The sequence below is a fragment of the Nerophis lumbriciformis genome, linkage group LG18, assembly GCF_033978685.3.
Source record: "Nerophis lumbriciformis linkage group LG18, RoL_Nlum_v2.1, whole genome shotgun sequence".
NCBI lineage: Eukaryota > Metazoa > Chordata > Actinopteri > Syngnathiformes > Syngnathidae > Nerophis > Nerophis lumbriciformis.
Window position 1 is genome coordinate 37,066,566 of NC_084565.2, and position 18,435 is coordinate 37,085,000.

The 18,435-nt window shown below is 41.6% G+C and overlaps 1 protein-coding gene across 1 annotated transcript in view; it reads left to right on the forward strand.

Annotated features, from left to right (window-relative positions):
* The first annotated feature begins 271 nt into the window (after positions 1-271).
* lrrc52 (leucine rich repeat containing 52) overlaps positions 272-18,435 on the forward strand; it is a 36,544-nt gene continuing 18,380 nt past the window's right edge. The window contains exon 1 of the mRNA XM_061978614.2: positions 272-1,254. Coding sequence (XP_061834598.1) covers positions 606-1,254 — 649 coding nt within the window. The 5' untranslated portion in view covers positions 272-605. The remainder of the gene's footprint in view (positions 1,255-18,435) is intronic.

The following is an 18,435-nucleotide window of genomic DNA, read 5'->3' on the forward strand; positions in this document are numbered from 1 at the left end:
GTGTGTGTGTGTGTGTGTGTGTGTGTGTGTCAGAGAGAGAGAGAGAGAGAGAATCGTGTCTCTTGTTTGGAGTTTAGACGGTCTCGTCTGCCCCCCCACCCCGCCCCCAGGGCAACACCTGGTGACGTCAGCGCCGCCATTGACACAATTATCCCCCCCGTGCATGCCGCCGCCGTGCACGCCCCTCACGTGCACACGCGCAGCGAGCCAGCCGGCGAAGGAGGCAGCGTCAGTAGCGCGCGGAGCGGAGCAGCGGGAAGGACGCGTTGACAGCCTCAGCTCTCGGAGCGAAGCGCGCAGGAGGAAGGGGAGAGCCGGCGCGGCTGATTCATCCCTTCATCAAGGCGGGCAGGAAGTGGCTCAGGGGTTTGGGGGTGCGGGTCGGTCCCGCCGCCATCATGCACTCGGCTGGGGACAACTAAGTCCCAAGGATGAGTCACCAAGGGGGTGATTCCGTGGCTCTGCACCTCAGCTGGGACCGCTAAGCTGCTCGCCCGCCCGGGTCACCCGTCTTCTCATTGGATATCGAGTCCCATGCAGGATGACCGGAGACGGAGTCCAGGTCCAGCTCGGCCCGAGCGCATGACGCTCCAGGCGGCCCCGTCATGCGTCTCCCATGCGAGCCCGGCACCCACTCCCTACGACTCCTCTTCCTCTTCATCTTCGTGATGGGGGCGGCGCCCTCGCCGGCCGTGACCGCAGGCTGCCCCGACAGGTGCGTGTGCGACGACCAGCTGGTGGTCCAGTGCGCCGGGCAGGACCTGGTCTTGTTCCCCAGCGACCTGCCCCTGGCCACACGGCAGCTCATCATCTCCAACAACCGGATCGGAGACCTGCCGGCGCTGCAGCTCAACTACTTGTCTGATCTGGTCTACTTGGACTGCAGCAACAACTCCCTCGCCGAAATCTCAGAGTCCACCTTCGGGAACTTGCGCAAACTGGCCTACCTGGACTTGTCCTTCAACACCCTGCTGCAGATCGAGGACCGGACTTTCGGGCCGCTGGCGTCCCTGGTCATGCTGCGGCTGACGGACAATCCCGGTCTCGGGGAGGTCCACCCGGATGCCTTCTCTGAGAACATGGCTCTGCAGGTTCTGGACGTGAGCCGGAACAACCTGACGGTCCTCAACATCAGCGGGCTGATCGCTCTGCCGGCTCTGAGGTCTTTGGGGCTAAGCGGGAACCCCTGGAAGTGCGACTGTGACACCGAGGACCTCTGCCTTTGGGTCCAGATAGAAGGCTTCAAATTCCAAGGTGAGGAGGGGTGAGAGAAGAACTGTCAGACCTTTTAGGTAGAACAAGCGGGGTATGCTGCACCTAAGGGCTAAGGTCACTGGGCCCCATTCAGCAACCTTTCTTAAGAACAAATTTTGTTCTTAGGCCCACTTACGAAGTTTTTCAGGAGATTTTTGTATTCACCAATGTTTTCTTAGCTGGGATTTGTTCGTAGGTAAGAACAAAATCTACGAGTGCTCCAGAGCACTCTTAGGGTGGCCTATTTGTTCTTAAGTGTGACAAGTTCCCTTACTTCTATTGTCTAATGTTAAATTAATATCATAGATAGATAGATAGATGTTGTGTTGCGTTTTGGACCAGTTGTTCCTCCCAGGGAATTCAAGTCACAAGTCGCTCCCAAGCTCTTTACGACACTTAAAGCTGAGTTGAAAAACCCCCAGAGACAGAATAGGTATTTTGTAATATATTTGCAAAGCTTTGCAGATATACTTTCACAGAAACAGCTTAGAACATTCGGATCGCCCCGCTAAAATGGTCTGTCCTCCCAACCCCAAAACCCTCTCTCTTCTCCCCTCTCCCTAGTCAAAATACATGCACATCGTCTCCCGAGTCAAAACACATTCCAAAGAACTCAAGGTTAACACACACAGTTTACTTGCTGAGAAAAAGAAAGAAAAGAAAATGGAAAACACAAGCTGTTTTCAAATATGACTATGAAAGAAAATAAGTAACACTAAAATTCGGATATATGTAAATATCTGCCTCCGACAATAGATAGCTAGATAGCTAGATAGATAGATAAGACAGACAGACAGACATATAGCAAAATAAGCAATGGCAATGCTTTTGCTGCTACTGCAACATGCCGCAGATCGTGCCCTGGCGAGGGAGCGCATATTTCACGACCATGTAGACCTATTTGCCCGAAGTGACAAATATTTATTTGAACGCTCAGCAGTCCCCCCTTTCTTAAACTTACGTTTTGACATTATGTATTTCCCCCGCGGGATAATACGAATGTCTCTTCTGCAATCTGTTTGTATTTTCTCCGTGTGTTTGATGTTCGGCTTTTCCGCCGGAATTGTGCCCTCATATGGGGAATTAAGGGCGTTTACCTATGCAAATTACGGAAGTAAGGCTGTTGACATATGCATATTGGGGGAAATAAGGGCGTGTTTATATGCAAATTATGACATACACGCACACGCTAACCATTTGGCATTCAGCAACTTAAGAACAGCAGGTGGTCACATTTTGGCCGTTTAAGAACACGTCATGAATTTGAATGGACTCCTCTTAGGAAATCACTTAGGAAGAAAGATAAGAGTTAGGAATTTATTGCTGAATGGGGCCCACTGTCTATTTGTTCCCTCAAGGGTCCTAGCAGGGTCCAAACTTCACCAAAGACACTCCAAGGACTCCACCTTGCCGGTTGTCACGTCAGTTCATTAAGATCATGCGATTGCGGCGCCGGCTGCTGGCCTTAGTTTAATCTCAGATAATGGGACACGTATCGTATCGTTCACTGCTCCTCTCACGATAACGACACCTTGCCCCTCTCCCTCTCCGATGCACATTTAATGGTTTGACCTCAGAGCCAAAGCAATCTGGATATTTGGCTTCTGAACTCCTCTCAGGCGCTTCTTTCTACCTGCCCTTCAGGGCGCCTCCGGTCCCCGACGACGACAACGCCTTTGAAAAAAAAAAAAAAAGCATCGTTCCTCTTCCTCCGTCGGCGCATTTCCACTGCCTGCGACTTCCTGTCCAGATGTTCCGACCACGCTGCTTGACAATAATCAGCTCCCGTCGAGGAGAGTTTATTTTAAGAACCCGCACTTCCAGTGAGTGTCTGTCATCTCAGGAGCAAAGGAGACACTTTAATGGTCTGTAGAGGCGGGATTAAGTAGCTCCTGAGGAGTTACTTTCACTTTCACAACAGAATTGGTCAAGTCTATCTGCATCCCCGTGTGAGTTACTAGCATACCCTCAAAGTTTCATCACCATTAGACTAGCAGACAATGACTTGTGGACAATTAGCATCGTCTCACCCGTGCCTTGTAAAGACGTTTTGATTGATGGCGGCCATGTTTTTAAACAATTATGCTCTAATGTTACAGACGTGTGCTTGTAAAAGATACATTATTTGTACTGCTGTCAAATCATCGCCATCTTTGTTCAGATTAATCACAGGGTTTCTGTGGATAAATTTCGATTAATCACAACTCAATATCATTCTTAATTTAAAAAAAAAATCTATATTAATTTATGAGTCAGTGAAACCAGAGTCTGTGTCAAGCACCCGTGAGTCGGTGAAACTCGGGTCTCCCTCAAGCACCCGTGAGTCGGTGAAACTGTAGTTTTCATCTGTGGTAAGCCCTTTGTGAGAAAATAAATCCAAAGAAAAAGCAAAGCGCACGATTCCTTCGAGTCACCCATCACAACCTGCATGCACAGAAATACGCGTGTGAGACTTGAGTCTTTATGGAGTACCCGTGAGTCTGTAAAACTTGAGTCTGTGACGAGCACTTGTGAGTCTGTGAAACTCAAGTCTTCGTCAAGCAATTGAGAGTGGGTGAAACTCGAGCTTTTTTCAAGCCCCCTGTTTGTCGGTGAAACTCGAGTCTTCCTTGAGCAGCTCTTAATCCGTGAAAATCGAGTCTTTGTCAAGCACTTGTGAGTCTGTGAAACTCAAGTTTTCTTTGAGCCCCGTGTTAGTCAGTTGAACTTGAGTGTTGCTTGAGCACTTGTGAGTCGGTGAAACTCAAGTTTTCGTCAAGCAATTGAGAGTCGGTGAAACTCGAGCTTTTTTCAAGCCCCCTGTTTGTCTGTGAAACTCGAGTCTTCCTTGAGCAGCTCTTAATCAGTGAAACTCGAGTCTTTGTCAAGCACTTGTGAGTCGGTGAAACTCAAGTTTTCTTTGAGCCCTGTGTTAGTCAATTGAACTTGAGTGTTCCTTGAGCACTTGTGAGTCAGTGAAACTTGGGTCTTTATCTGGCAGCTGCTAATCAGTGAAACTCGAGTCTTCGTCAAGCACTTGTGAGTTGGCGAAACTCAAGTTTTCGTTGAGCCCCCTGTTTGTCAGTGAAACCTGAGTGTTCGTTGAGCACTTGTGAGCCAGTGAAACTCGGGTCTTTATCCAGCACCTGTGAGTCACTGAAACTCGAGTCTTCGTCAAGCACTCGTGAGTCAGTGAACCGCAAGTTTTTTTCAAGCCCCCTGTTTGTCAGCGAAACTCAAGTCTTTCTTGAGCAGCTGTAAATCAGTGAAACTCGAGTCTTTGTCAAGCACTCGTGAGTCGGTGTAACCCAATTTTAAGTTGAGCCCGCTGTATGTCAGTGAAACTTGAGTGTTCGTTGAGCACTTATGAGTCAGTGAAATCCAGGTCTTTATCCAGCACCTGTGCGTCGCTGAAACTCGAGTCTTCGTCAAGCACCCTTGAGTCAGTGAACCTCAAGTTTTCGTCGAGCCCCCTATTTGTCAATGAAACTCGAATGTTCGTCAAGCATGTTTGGGTCGGTGAAACTTGTCTATTCTTCAAGAAGTTGTGAGTTGGTGAAACTTTACTTTTTGTCCAGCACTCGTGTGTCAGTAAAACTTTGAGTCTACATTTTTGTGTGCAGAGCAAAATGAAACACAATTGATTAAGATTAACAATGAATGATGAAGAATCGTAATTATCTTCATCAAGCACCCGTGAGTCAGTGAACCTCAAGTTTTTTTCAAGCCCCCTGTTTGTCAGCGAAACTCAAGTCTTCCTTGAGCAGCTGTTAATCAGTGAAACTCGAGTCTTCGTCCAGCACTCGTGAGTCAGTGAACCTCAAGTTTTCGTCGAGCCCCCATTTGTCAATGAAACTCGAATGTTCGTCGAGCACTTGTGAGTCGGTGAAACTTGAGTCTTTGTCCAGCACCTGTGAGTCGGTGAAACTCGGGTCTACGTCAAAGCATTTGTGAGCCGGGGAAACTTTAGTTTTTGTCCAGCACTCGTGAGCCAGTGAACCTCAAGTTTTTTTCAAGGCCCCTGTTTGTCAGCGAAACTCAAGTCTTCCTTGAGCAGCTGTTAATCAGTGAAACTTGAGTCTTCGTCCAGCACTCGTGAGTCAGTGAACCTCAAGTTTTTGTCGAGCCCCCATTTGTCAATGAAACTCGAATTTTCGTCGAGCACTTGTGAGTCGGTGAAACTTGAGTCTTTGTCCAGCACCTGTGAGTCGGTGGAACTCGGGTCTACGTCAAAGCATTTGTGAGTCGGGGAAACTTAAGTTTTTGTCCAGCACTCGTGAGTCAGTGAACCTCAAGTTTTCGTCGAGCCTCCATTTGTCAACGAAACTCGAATGTTCGTCGAGCACTTGTGAGTCGGTGAAACTTGAGTCTTTGTCCAGCACCTGTGAGTCGATGAAACTCGGGTCTACGTCAAGCATTTGTGAGTCGGGGAAACTTTAGTTTTTGTCCAGCACTTGTGTGTCAGTAAAACTTTGAGTCTACATTTTTGAGTACAGAGCAAAATGAAACACAATTAAGATGAACAATAAATGATGAATAATCGTAATTATCTTCATCAAGCACTTGTGAGTCAGTGAACCTCAAGTTTTTTTCAAGGCCCCTGTTTGTCAGCGAAACTCAAGTCTTCCTTGAGCAGCTGTTAATCAGTGTAACTTGAGTCTTTGTCCAGCACTCGTGAGTCAGTGAACCTCAAGTTTTTGTCGAGCCCCCATTTGTCAATGAAACTCGAATTTTCGTCGAGCACTTGTGAGTCGGTGAAACTTGAGTCTTTGTCCAGCACCTGTGAGTCGGTGAAACTCGGGTCTACGTCAAAGCATTTGTGAGTCGGGGAAACTTTAGTTTTTGTCCAGCACTCGTGAGTCAGTGAACCTCAAGTTTTTTTCAAGCCCCCTGTTTGGCAGCGAAACTCAAGTCTTCCTTGAGCAGCTGTTAATCAGTGAAACTCGAGTCTTCGTCCAGCACTCGTGAGTCAGTGAACCTCAAGTTTTCGTCGAGCCCCCATTTGTCAATGAAACTCGAATGTTCGTCGAGCACTTGTGAGTCGGTGAAACTTGAGTCTTTGTCCAGCACCTGTGAGTCGGTGAAACTCGGGTCTACGTCAAAGCATTTGTGAGTCGGAGAAACTTTAGTTTTTGTCCAGCACTCATGAGTCAGTGAACCTCAAGTTTTCGTCGAGCCCCAATTTGTCAATGAAACTCGAATTTTCGTCGAGCACTTGTGAGTCGGTGAAACTTGAGTCTTTGTCCAGCACCTGTGAGTCGGTGAAACTCGGGTCTACGTCAAGCATTTGTGAGTCGGGGAAACTTTAGTTTTTGTCCAGCACTTGTGTGTCAGTAAAACTTCGAGTCTATATTTTGCTAGTACAGCGCAAAATGACACACAATTAATTAAGATTAACAATCTGCCCGAATGCAGCTGAGATAGGCTCCGGCACCCCCCCGCGACCCCAAAAGGGACAAGCGGTAGAAAAATGGATGGATGGATGGATAAATGATGAATAATCTTAATTATTCACGTCACGTTTACAAAAAAAGCTATGCTAGAGATGGGTTGATTTTGTTAATATTCAAGTCAATCCGACTTTTAAAGGGGTCAAATATCAGGTGTTTAATGACAGCGCCACCATGTGGTGTATTGGCCAGACAAATATTAGCAGTCAGGGTGCATTTCCCCCCTTTTATGTGCTTCGGGGGGTACCTCCTCCAACCTCCAAGGACAAAGCTACGAACAATGGGACACCAGGCTTTCTGCTCCGCCGCTCCCAGTCTGGGGAACGCTCTCCCTGACCACCTGAGGGCACCACAGACTGTGGGTGTTTTTTAAAAAAAAAAGGCTTAAAAACTCTTCTTTTTTTTAAAGGCTTTTTTTAGATATATGCATACTAGTTTTAGCTATATGGCTGGTCTAGTTTTTTTTTTTTTTTTTTTTTTTTTTTAATACATTGTAGCACTTTGAGGTTGTTTACTCAATGTAAAGTGCTTTTTACAAATACAATCTATTATCATTATTAATATGGCAGAGGGGTTAGTGCATCTGCCTCACAATACGAAGGTCCTGAGTAGTCTTGGGTTCAATCCCGGGCTCGGGATCTTTCTGTGTGGAGTTTGCATGTTCTCCCCGTGACTGCGTGGGTTCCCTCCGGGTACTCCGGCTTCCTCCCACTTCCAAAGACATGCACCTGGGGATAAGTTGATTGGCAACACTAAATTGGCCCTAGTGTGTGGATGTGAGTGTGAATGTTGTCTGTCTATCTGTGTTGGCCCTGCGATGAGGTGGCGACTTGTCCAGGGTGTACCCCGCCTTCCGCCCGATTGTAGCTGAGATAGGCTCCAGCGCCCCCCGCGACCCCAAAGGGAATAAGCGGTAGAAAATGGATGGATAATATGTACACTCAGGAAAAGTAAAAAAGGTGTCGACTTCCAGTACAGGCTGCCATATTGTGTGCGGAGTGAGGGGGTTCAGCGGAGTGAAAGGGGCCACGGGAGCATGGAGTGGTCCTGAATGCTCAATCCTTCCAGCCCCCTTCCACATCATCCAATAAAAAAAAATCAGCGGCTCTTAACTGGAGGGCTGTGAGTCTAATGTACAGAGATTGCAGCTATCGTTATCTCTCCGGGCGAATATGAATCAGGTGCAGGCGAGCGTGTCTTTGTAAGCACCAGCTACGATAACTCACTCACTCACTCAGACAGGGTGGTAGTAGGTGGTAGGGGGGCTGATATCACCACTAATGCGGGTCCATTCTCCAGAGAAAAACCCCCTTCGGGCCTGCCTGGGTGATCGTTTGTGATGCGTTCAAGATCTTGATTTTATGTTGTATTTTTCGCAGTCACTTTCCACTGCAAACAAATCTGATCCACATAAATGGCAGCCTATTCCTATGTCTTAGTTATTTCCATTTATGGGTCTATGGTTATCATCACACGTGTTCCTCTTTGCCACTACTGGTGCCCTGCATGGGAAAAAAAAGTCAAAGAAAAAGCCAAGCACAAAATTCCCCCCAGTCACCCATCACTCGGTAAAGACTCGAGTCTACATTGAGTATAAGTTTTAAAAAAAAGCATGTATGGAGTAACACAACAAAAAATATGGAAAAAAATACAACAAAAAAATACTAAAAGGTCAAAAAAAAGTCAGCCTTTGTTGTCCCCTAAATGTAAAAAAACATTTTATACTTAATAGTTCTTCCATCATGCTAAACAATATGATCTTTTTTTTTACTTAAGCAGACTAAAAATCAACAATTTAGCATTTTAATCATACATAAGCTCCTTTGTGCGCTTTGTAAAGACATCCAAATAAATACAAAATAAAATGCCGTGAATATTGAAAAGTATATCAACCTAATTACTATTATTTCAATTTGTCAAATTTAATCACGCACTTGTGAGTCGGTGAAACTCGAGTTTTCGTCGAGCCCCGTTTGTCAGTGACACTCAAGCGTTTGTTGAGTCGGTGAAACTCGGGTCTCCGTCCAGCACTCGTGAGTCGGTGACACTCGAGTCTTCGCCGAGCACGTGTGAGTCGTGAAACTCGAGTTTTCATCTCTCCCGCGCGAGTGGAGGAAACTCGAGTCTTCGTCAGTCACCTGTGAGTCAGCGCAAAACTTTAGTCTTCGTCACGCACTTGTGAGTCGGTGAAACGTGAGTTTTCCTCGAGCCACCTGTTTGTCAGTGAAATTCGAGTGTTTGTTAAGCACTTGCGAGTCGGTGGAACTCGGGTCTTCGTCCAGCGCTCGTGAGTCGGTGACACTCGAGTCTTCGCCGAGCACATGTAAGTCGTGAAACTCGAGTTTTCATCCCTCCCGCGCGAGTGGAGGAAACTCGAGTCTTCGTCAGTCACCTGTGAGTCAGCGCAAAACTTTAGTCCTCGTCACGCACTTGTGAGTCGGTGAAACGTGAGTTTTCCTCGAGCCCCCTGTTTGTCAGTGAAACTCGAGTGTTTGTTAAGCACTTGCGAGTCGGTGGAACTCGGGTCTTTGTCCAGCACTCGTGAGTCGGTAAAACTCCATTCTTCGCCGAGCACATGTGAGTCGTTAAACTCGAGTTTTCATCTCTCCCGCATGAGTGGAGGAAACTCGAGTCTTTGTCAGTCACCTGTGAGTCAGCAAAACTTAAGTCTTCGTCAAGTATTTATGAGTCAGGTAAAACTCGAGTTTTCGCCAAGCACATGTGAGTCGTGAAACTCCAGTTTTCATCTCTCCCGCGTGAGTGGAGGAAACTCGAGTCTTCGTCAGTCACCTGTGAGTCAGCAAAACTTAAGTCTTCGTCAAGTATTTATTAGTCAGGTAAAACTCGAGTAGACACAGAGCACTTGTGAGTCGGTGAAACTCGGGTCTTAGTCCAGCACTCGTGAGTTAGTGACACTCGCGTTTTCGCCAAGCACATGTGAGTCGTGGAACGTGGAACTTGAGTTGTCATCTCTGCCGCACGAGTGGAGGAAACTCGAGTCTTCATCAGTCACCTGTGAGTCAAGCATTTGTGAGTCATGTAAAACTCGAGTAGTTAACGCGCACTTATGAGTGGGTTAAACTCAAGTCTTTGCCAAGCACATGTGAGTCCTGAAACTGAAGTTTTTATCTCCCCCGTATGGGTCGGTGAAACTTGAGTCTTTGTCAGTCATCTGTGAGTCAGCAAAACTTTAGTCTTCGTCCCGCACTTGGTGAAACTCTCTTTGTTAATGTGTGGTTAATGTGTTGTTACCGTGTTGTTAATGTGTTGTTAATGTGTTGTTACCGTGTTGTTTTTGTGTTGTTAATGTGTGGTTAATGTGTTGTTAATGTGTTGTTAATGTGTGGTTAATGTGTTGTTACCGTGTTGTTAATGTGTTGTTAATGTGTTGTTAATGTGTTGTTACCGTGTTGTTAATGTGTGGTTAATGTGTTGTTAATGTGTTGTTAATGTGTGGTTAATGTGTTGTTACCGTGTTGTTTTTGTGTTGTTAATGTGTGGTTAATGTGTTGTTACCGTGTTGTTTTTGTGTTGTTAATGTGTGGTTAATGTGTTGTTAATGTGTTGTTAATGTGTGGTTAATGTGTTGTTACCATGTTGTTTTTGTGTTGTTAATGTGTGGTTAATATGTTGTTACCGTGTTGTTTTTGTGTTGTTAATGTGTGGTTAATATGTTGTTACCGTGTTGTTTTTGTGTTGTTAATGTGTGGTTAATGTGTTGTTACCGTGTTGTTTTTGTGTTGTTAATGTGTTGTTACCTGCTTTTTTACCTTGAAGGTAGAAAAGCGCTATACAAGTATAACCCATTTACTATTTATTCATTTTTAATGTGTTGTTACCGTGTTGTTAATGTAATGTTAATGTGTGGTTAATGTGTTGTTACCATGTTGTTTTTGTGTTGTTAATGTGTGGTTAATATGTTGTTACCGTGTTGTTTTTGTGTTGTTAATGTGTGGTTAATATGTTGTTACCGTGTTGTTTTTGTGTTGTTAATGTGTGGTTAATGTGTTGTTACCGTGTTGTTTTTGTGTTGTTAATGTGTTGTTACCTGCTTTTTTACCTTGAAGGTAGAAAAGCGCTATACAAGTATAACCCATTTACCATTTATTCATTTTTAATGTGTTGTTACCGTGTTGTTAATGTAATGTTAATGTGTGGTTAATGTGTTGTTACCATGTTGTTTTTGTGTTGTTAATGTGTGGTTAATATGTTGTTACCGTGTTGTTTTTGTGTTGTTAATGTGTGGTTAATGTGTTGTTACCGTGTTGTTTTTGTGTTGTTAATGTGTGGTTAATATGTTGTTACCGTGTTGTTTTTGTGTTGTTAATGTGCGGTTAATGTGTTGTTACCGTGTTGTTTTTGTGTTGTTAATGTGTTGTTACCTGCTTTTTTACCTTGAAGGTAGAAAAGCGCTATACAAGTATAACCCATTTACCATTTATTCATTTTTAATGTGTTGTTACCGTGTTGTTAATGTAATGCTAATGTGTTGTTAATGTGTTAATGTGTTGTTACTGTGTTGTTACGGTGTTGTTACTGTGTTGTTAATGTGTTGTTAATGTGTTGATAATGTGTGGTTAATGTGTTGTTACCGTGTTGTTAATGTGCGGTTAATGTGTTGTTACCGTGTTGTTTTTGTGTTGTTACCTGCTTTTTTACCTTGAAGGTAGAAAAGCGCTATACAAGTATAACCCATTTACCATTTATTCATATTTAATGTGTTGTTACCGTGTTGTTAATGTGTTGCTAATGTGTTGCTAATGTGTTGTTAATGTGTTGTTACCGTGTTGTTACTGTGTTGTTAATGTGTTGTTAATGTGTTGTTACTGTGTTGTTAATGTGTTGTTACGTGTTGTTACGTGTTGTTAATGTGTTATTAATGTGTTGTTACGTCTTGTTTTTGTGTTGTTACGTGTTGCTAATGTGTTGGTAATGGGTTGTTACGTGTTGTTACCGTGTTGTTACTGTGTTGTTAATGTGTTGTTACCGTGCTGTTAATGTGTTGATTCGTGTTGTTAATGTGTTGTTACGTGTTAATGTGTTATTAATGTGTTGTTACGAGTTGTTTTTGTCTTGTTAATGTGTTGTTACCGTGTTGTTAATGTGTTGCTAATGTGTTGTTACTGTGTTGTTACCGTGTTGTTACTGTGTTGTTAGTGTTGTTAATGTGTTGTTACCGTGTTGTTAATGTGTTGTTACGTGTTGTTAATGTGTTATTAATGTGTTGTTACGTCTTGTTTTTGTGTTGTTAATGTGTTGTTACGTGTTGTTAATGTGTTGGTAATGGGTTGTTAATGTGTTGTTACGTGTTGTTACCGTGTTGTTAATGTGTTGTTACCGTGCTGTTAATGTGTTGTTACTGTGTTGTTAATGTGTTACTGTGTTGTTACCGTGTTGTTACTGTGTTGTTAAAGTGTTGTTACGTGTTAATGTGTTATTAATGTGTTGTTTTTGTCTTCTTACTGTGTTGTTTCGTGTTGTTAATGTGTTACTGTGTTGCTACCGTGCTGTTAATGTGTTGTTACTGTGTTGTTAATGTGTTACTGTGTTGTTACCGTGTTGTTACTGTGTTGTTAAAGTGTTGTTACGTGTTAATGTGTTATTAATGTGTTGTTTTTGTCTTCTTACTGTGTTGTTACGTGTTGTTAATGTGTTGGTAATTTTTTTGTTAATGTGTTGTTGCCGTGTTGTTAATGTGTTGTTAGTGTTGTTACGTGTTGTTAATGTGTGGTTAATATGTTGTTACTGTGTTGTTAATGTGTTGTTAATGTGTTGTTACTGTGTTGTTAATGTGTTGTTGTGTTGTTACTGTGTTGTTAATGTGTTGTTAATGTGTGGTTAATATGTTGTTACCGTGTTGTTAATGTGTTGTTACCGTGTTGTTAATGTGTTGTTACTGTGTTGTTAATGTATTGTTGTGTTGTTACATGTTGTTAATGTGTTGTTACGTGTTGTTAATGTGTTGTTACGTGTTGTTAATGTGTTGTTACGTGTTGTTAATGTGTTGTTACGTGTTGTTAATGTGTTACTGTGTTGATAATGTGTTACTGTGTTGTTAATGTAGTTAACGTGTTGTTATGTTGTTATCGTGTTGTTAATGTGTTGTTACGTGTTGTTTTTGTGTCGTTAATGTGTTGTTAACATGTTGTTATAATGTTATCGTGTTGTAAATGTGTTGTTATGTGTCGTTTTTGTGTCGTTAATGTGTTGTTACCGTGTTGGTTTTGTGTTGTTAATGTGTTGTTAATGTGTTGTTACCGTGTTGTTATTGTGCTGGTAGTGTGTTGTTAATGTGTTGTTACCGTGTTGTTAATGTGTTGTTACCGTGTTACGTGTTTTTGTGTTGGTAATGGGTTGTTACTGTGTTGTTACTGTGTTGTTAATGTGTTGCTACTGTGTTGCTACTGTGTTGTTACCGTGTTGTTAATGTGTTGTTAATGTGTAGTTACCATGTTGTTAAAGTGTTGTTAATGTGTTGACGTACACAAAGTAAGCCCCAACAGTCCCCTTGTGTGGGGGGAGTCAAGTGGACTTCTCAGGCTGCCCGGGTGAGACCAACAAGACCAGGACTAATGAGACACCAGTCAAATTCCTCCATGCCAATTCTTGCATTCAATACAGGTGCGCATTCATTATTCATCACCACTCCGCCGTCCCAGCTGCTGTGGAGAGACACGTATCCAATTCAATTGTGCTGCACAGCCACAACACACTGTACGCGCAAAAGTAATGGGACACCTTCACATTTCTTTTCACTGCATTCAACACTACAGGTAGGAAAAAGTCGACAGGCCAATGTGGCGCTCTTGCTTGACTTGCTGCTACATTTTTATTTCCTTTTTTTCACCACATTTGGAACTTAAGTTTGGCGTGAAAACATTTTGTCCCCTATGGGGGACATGACAGGAAGATTCAGAAGCACTGGATTGGAGTCTGTTTATGAGCAACAAACCCGAGAAACAAGATGAGCCCAATATCTAAAAAATAAATAAAAATAAATAAATAACAGGCTTCGCTACACATCCTGAAATAAAGCTGTGGCAACTATCCATCAGTCAGCTACAGATGTGAACGCTTTGTTGTTGTTGTTTTAATTTAGAGAATAGGTCGACCTATCATTTCGTTAGGGGCGTGAATCTTTGGGTACCTAACGATTCGATTCCTGCGGCGACGATTCCATTCAGAATCGATTCTCAATTCAACACAACTGTGGATTTAAACCGATTCTCGGATGTATCATAAGGACTATAGTGACATTTTCAAAACAGGTTGGAGGTTGGACAATTTCCTTCTGGTTGCATGGAGATGGTCAAAAAAACACATTTTTAAAAGTTGATTCCTTTAAAAAGAAATGATGATTAGGGCCCCGGTGAAATGGCTGTTTTTTCTTCTATACGTTTCCACGCCTTTTTTGAGGCTCTTAACATGCACAAAAAGACCCTACATTTTCGCAGGCGTGTCAGGTATAGCAAAAAACAATTTTGTTATGAAATTTCAAAATTGGCTATCTAGCGCCACCTTTAAAACTAAAAAAACACGAAAGTTACAGGAGACGTCAATCATGACAGCGCACACATTAAAGTCTCAGGAACCCATACCTGAAAAAAAACCAAACAGGAAGTCAGCCATCTTGGTTTTGGTCTTCCAAACTTTTCCTAAGGACTTTGACCAAATGAGTCGTGGTTAAAATGACACATACCCCACATAGAGTTGATGATAAATTATGGAAAATGTTTTCCCTCGCCGTAAGATGTGGGCGTCAGAAAACACGAAACGTAAATACCTCGGCTCCACAAATTCAGATCTTGATCCTAATTGGTGGAAATGATGATGATGACACCTTTAAGTGCATGATGTGTCAGTACTGTTCCTGCCTACTCGTAGTGGGTGGAGCCTAGCGATGAAAACTGCCCCACGCCATCATTTCTGCACTTTAGCTGATCAGAGATGGATACTCGACTGATGGGTGATGATAAATTACAAAACATGTTTTGCAAATGACAGGATGTGGGCGGGGCACGGCGCCAAACTTTGATCTGATGGATCGCCACAAATACGAAACGTTAAAAACTTGGTTTTACAAGTTCAGATCTGGATCCTAATTAGGACAATTAATGATGTGGCTTTATTTCAGTTGTAATTTATTTCATTTTATTTCATTTGTATTTTATTTCATTTGTATTTTATTTCATTTTATTTTATTTCATTTGTATTTTATTCTATGTTATTTCATTTGTATTTTATTTCATTTTATTTGTATTGTATTTCATTTTATTTGATTTCATTTGTATTTTTTTCATTTTATTATATTTAATTTGTATTTTATTTCATTTGATTTTATTTAATTTAATTTGTATTTTACTTCATTTTATTTTATTTTATTTCATTTGTATTTTATTTCATTTGTATTTTATTTCATTTAATTTTTAATTTCATTTGATTACATTTTTCCTTTATTTTTATTTAATGTTTCATTTTAAATTTCATTTTTCATTTAATTTCATCTTATTTTATTTTATTTAATTTGTATTTAATTTAATTTAATTTAATTTGTATTTTTTGTCATTTGTATTTTTTGTCATTTTATTTTTTGTAATTTTTAATTTCATTTGATTACATTTTTCCTTTAATTTTTAATTTCATTTTATTTATTATTATTTAATGTTTCATTTTCCATCCATCCATTTTCTACCGTTTATCCCTTTTGGGGTCGCGGGGGGTGCTGGAGCCTATCCTAGCTGCATTCGGGCAGAAGGCGGGGTACACCCTGGACGAGTCGCCACCTCATCACAGGGCCAACACAGCAACAACATTCACACTCATATTCACACATATTTAATTTTTCATTTAATTTACATTTCATTTAATTTATATTTTATTTCATTTCATTTTTTGTTATTTTTCATTTTATTTCATTTAATTTTTCCTTTAATTTTTCATTTCATTTTTTATTTCATTCCGTTTCATTTTACATTATTTTATTATATTTTATTTCATTATATTAGGGCCCGAGCAGCGTAGCAAGCACCGCAAGGGCCCTATTGAAATTGTTGTGTTTTTTATTCTATACGTTTGGACGCCTTTTTGAGGCGCTTAACATGCGTAAAACGTCTGAATTGTTCGTATTCGAGTTGATCGCGATTTGGATGTGAATTGATTTTTTTTGTGCACACCTACATTTCGTTGCTGTTAAAAATTTAAGTTTGATGTTAGCACTGTTAACTAACAGAGCTGGAGCATGTGTGTGTAAACACCCACCACTACACCTAGTACCATATAATGTAAAAAAATAAAAATAAATAGACTGTGAGTGTAATGTTAGCACTGTTTGCTCACGTAGCTATGCTAGTGTCGCTAAACCTTTGAGTCCTCCTCTCCGAATCCTTAATTGTACAATGTTGTGTGTTAAATTTGGCATCTATTAAATAGGACAAGTACAGAGTCTATGTAAAACAGTGTATAGCGTGCACAATGGCGCTTCTTGGAGACGCCCACAGCTCATTAGCATTAAAGCTGCAGACACACACAAGAGTGTTACTTGCTAAAGTTGACTAAAAGCACTTTTAAACTGTCTGAACTGCAGAATGAAGGCTAGATGTTGGTCAACACGCTTACACGACGAGTGAGGAGAGGGTATTAATCGTGATTAATGGAAATTAATCCATAGCAGCCCGCTGATTAATCTGAGTAAAAATGTTTATGACATTATTTATTTAATATAAAAGAAACTGTGACAAGGGGAACAAAATAACTGACTGCCTTAATAAAAAAAAAGTTAGTCAAGAATTATTGCTGTCAAACGATAAAAAATATTAATCAGATTACCATATTTTCCGGACCATAGGGCGCACAAGAGTATAAGGCGCACTGCTGATGAATGATCTATTTTTGATATTTTTTCATATATAAGGCACACCGCATTAAAGGAGTCATATTATTATTATTTTTCTAAATGTAAAACACTTCCTTGTGGTCTACATCAGTGTTTTTCAACCACTGTGCCGCGGCACACTAGTGTGCCGTGAGATACAGTGTGCCGTGGGAGATTATCTAATTTCACCTATTTGGGTTAAAAATATTTTTTGCAAAGCAGTAATTATAGTCTGCAAATGATGTGTTGTTGTTGAGTGTTGGTGCTGTCTAGAGCTCGGCAGAGTAACCGTGTAATACTCTTCCATATCAGTAGGTGAGAGGCAGTAGCTAATTGCTTTGTAGATGTCGGAAACAGCGGGAGGCAGTGTGCAGGTAAAAAGATGTCTAATGCTTAAACCAAAAATAAACAAAAGGTGAGTGCACCTAAGAAAAGGCATTAAAGCTTAGTGAAGGCTATGCAGAACGAAACTAAAACGGAACTGGCTACAAAGTAAACAAAAACAGAATACTGGACGACAGCAAAGACTTACTGGGAGCAAAGACGGCGTCCACAATGTACATCCGAACATGACATGACAATCAACAATGTCCCCACAAAGAAAGAGAAAAACAACTGAAATATTCTTGATTGCTAAAACAAAGTAGATGCGGGAAATATCGCTTAAAGGAAGACATGAAACTGCTCCAGGAAAATGCCAAAAAAAGACGAAAAGCCACCAAAAATAGGAGCGTACGACAAGAACTAAAACACTACACACAGGAAAACAGCAAAAACCTCAAAATAAGTCACGGCGTGATGTGACAGGTGGTGACAGTACACCTACTTTGAGACAAGAGCTATAGTGATGCATGGTTGGTTATGGTTTAAAGTCATATCCAACAATTGCGACAACGACTTTTTGCTGTCAACTGAGTTTCGTTTTTTAGTGATTTCTGCTGGTGGTGTGCCTCCGGATTTTTTCAACGCAGAAAATGTGCTTTGGCTCAAAAAAGGTTGAAAAACACTGGTCTACATAACATGTAATGGTAGTTCTTTGGTCAAAATATTGCATAGATGATGTTTTACAGATCATCTTCAAGTCGCTTTCTGACAGTCGCTTACGGATGCGCCATTTTGTGGGCGGTCTTATTTACGTGGCTCACCTTCCACAGCGTCTTCTCGCCGTCATCTTTGTTGTAGCGGTGTAGCGTGCAAGGACGGGAGTGGAAAAAGTGTCAAAAGATGGAGCTAACTGTTTTAATGACATTCAGACTTTACTTCAACCAATAACGTGTGTCCCGTGAAAAAACGTCCGACCGGAACTCTAATAACTAAAGTTCCTTGGGTGAATAATGTAAACTCACTACACCGGTATGTTTTAGCGCTTTCATGGCGACTTTACTGACAGATATAAGTAAGAACTTTATACTAGAAATGGCAACAGCGGAGGATGAATGTCCCATAACAAGAAGATAGAGAAAAAGAAGAAGCTACGGACTACAAAGGTGGACACGCGCAATTTTTTCAGGATTTATGCAGATCCCAAATACAGATCAGCAGGTACCAGAAGGTAAGAAAAGTTGCTTCTGCATAATTTTGCGAAACAAAACGCCATATAATATGTCTTACCTTATACACACACCATAATAATACTCCTATGTTGAAACACAGTACAATCCATCAAGCGGTGTGGCTTCATAGCTTACCAAAATCGTACCAAAACATTTTGATGGATTTTTGAGCGCCGTGTGCAATGTTCTATATTTTTAATGGAATATATACAATTTTGGTGTTGTGTACTTGAGTCATATTGCAGTGTACATGTTTCTCTTATGTGTGACTGCCATCTACTGGTCACACTTATCATTTCACTATGTACCAAATAAAATTGCTTCGAGG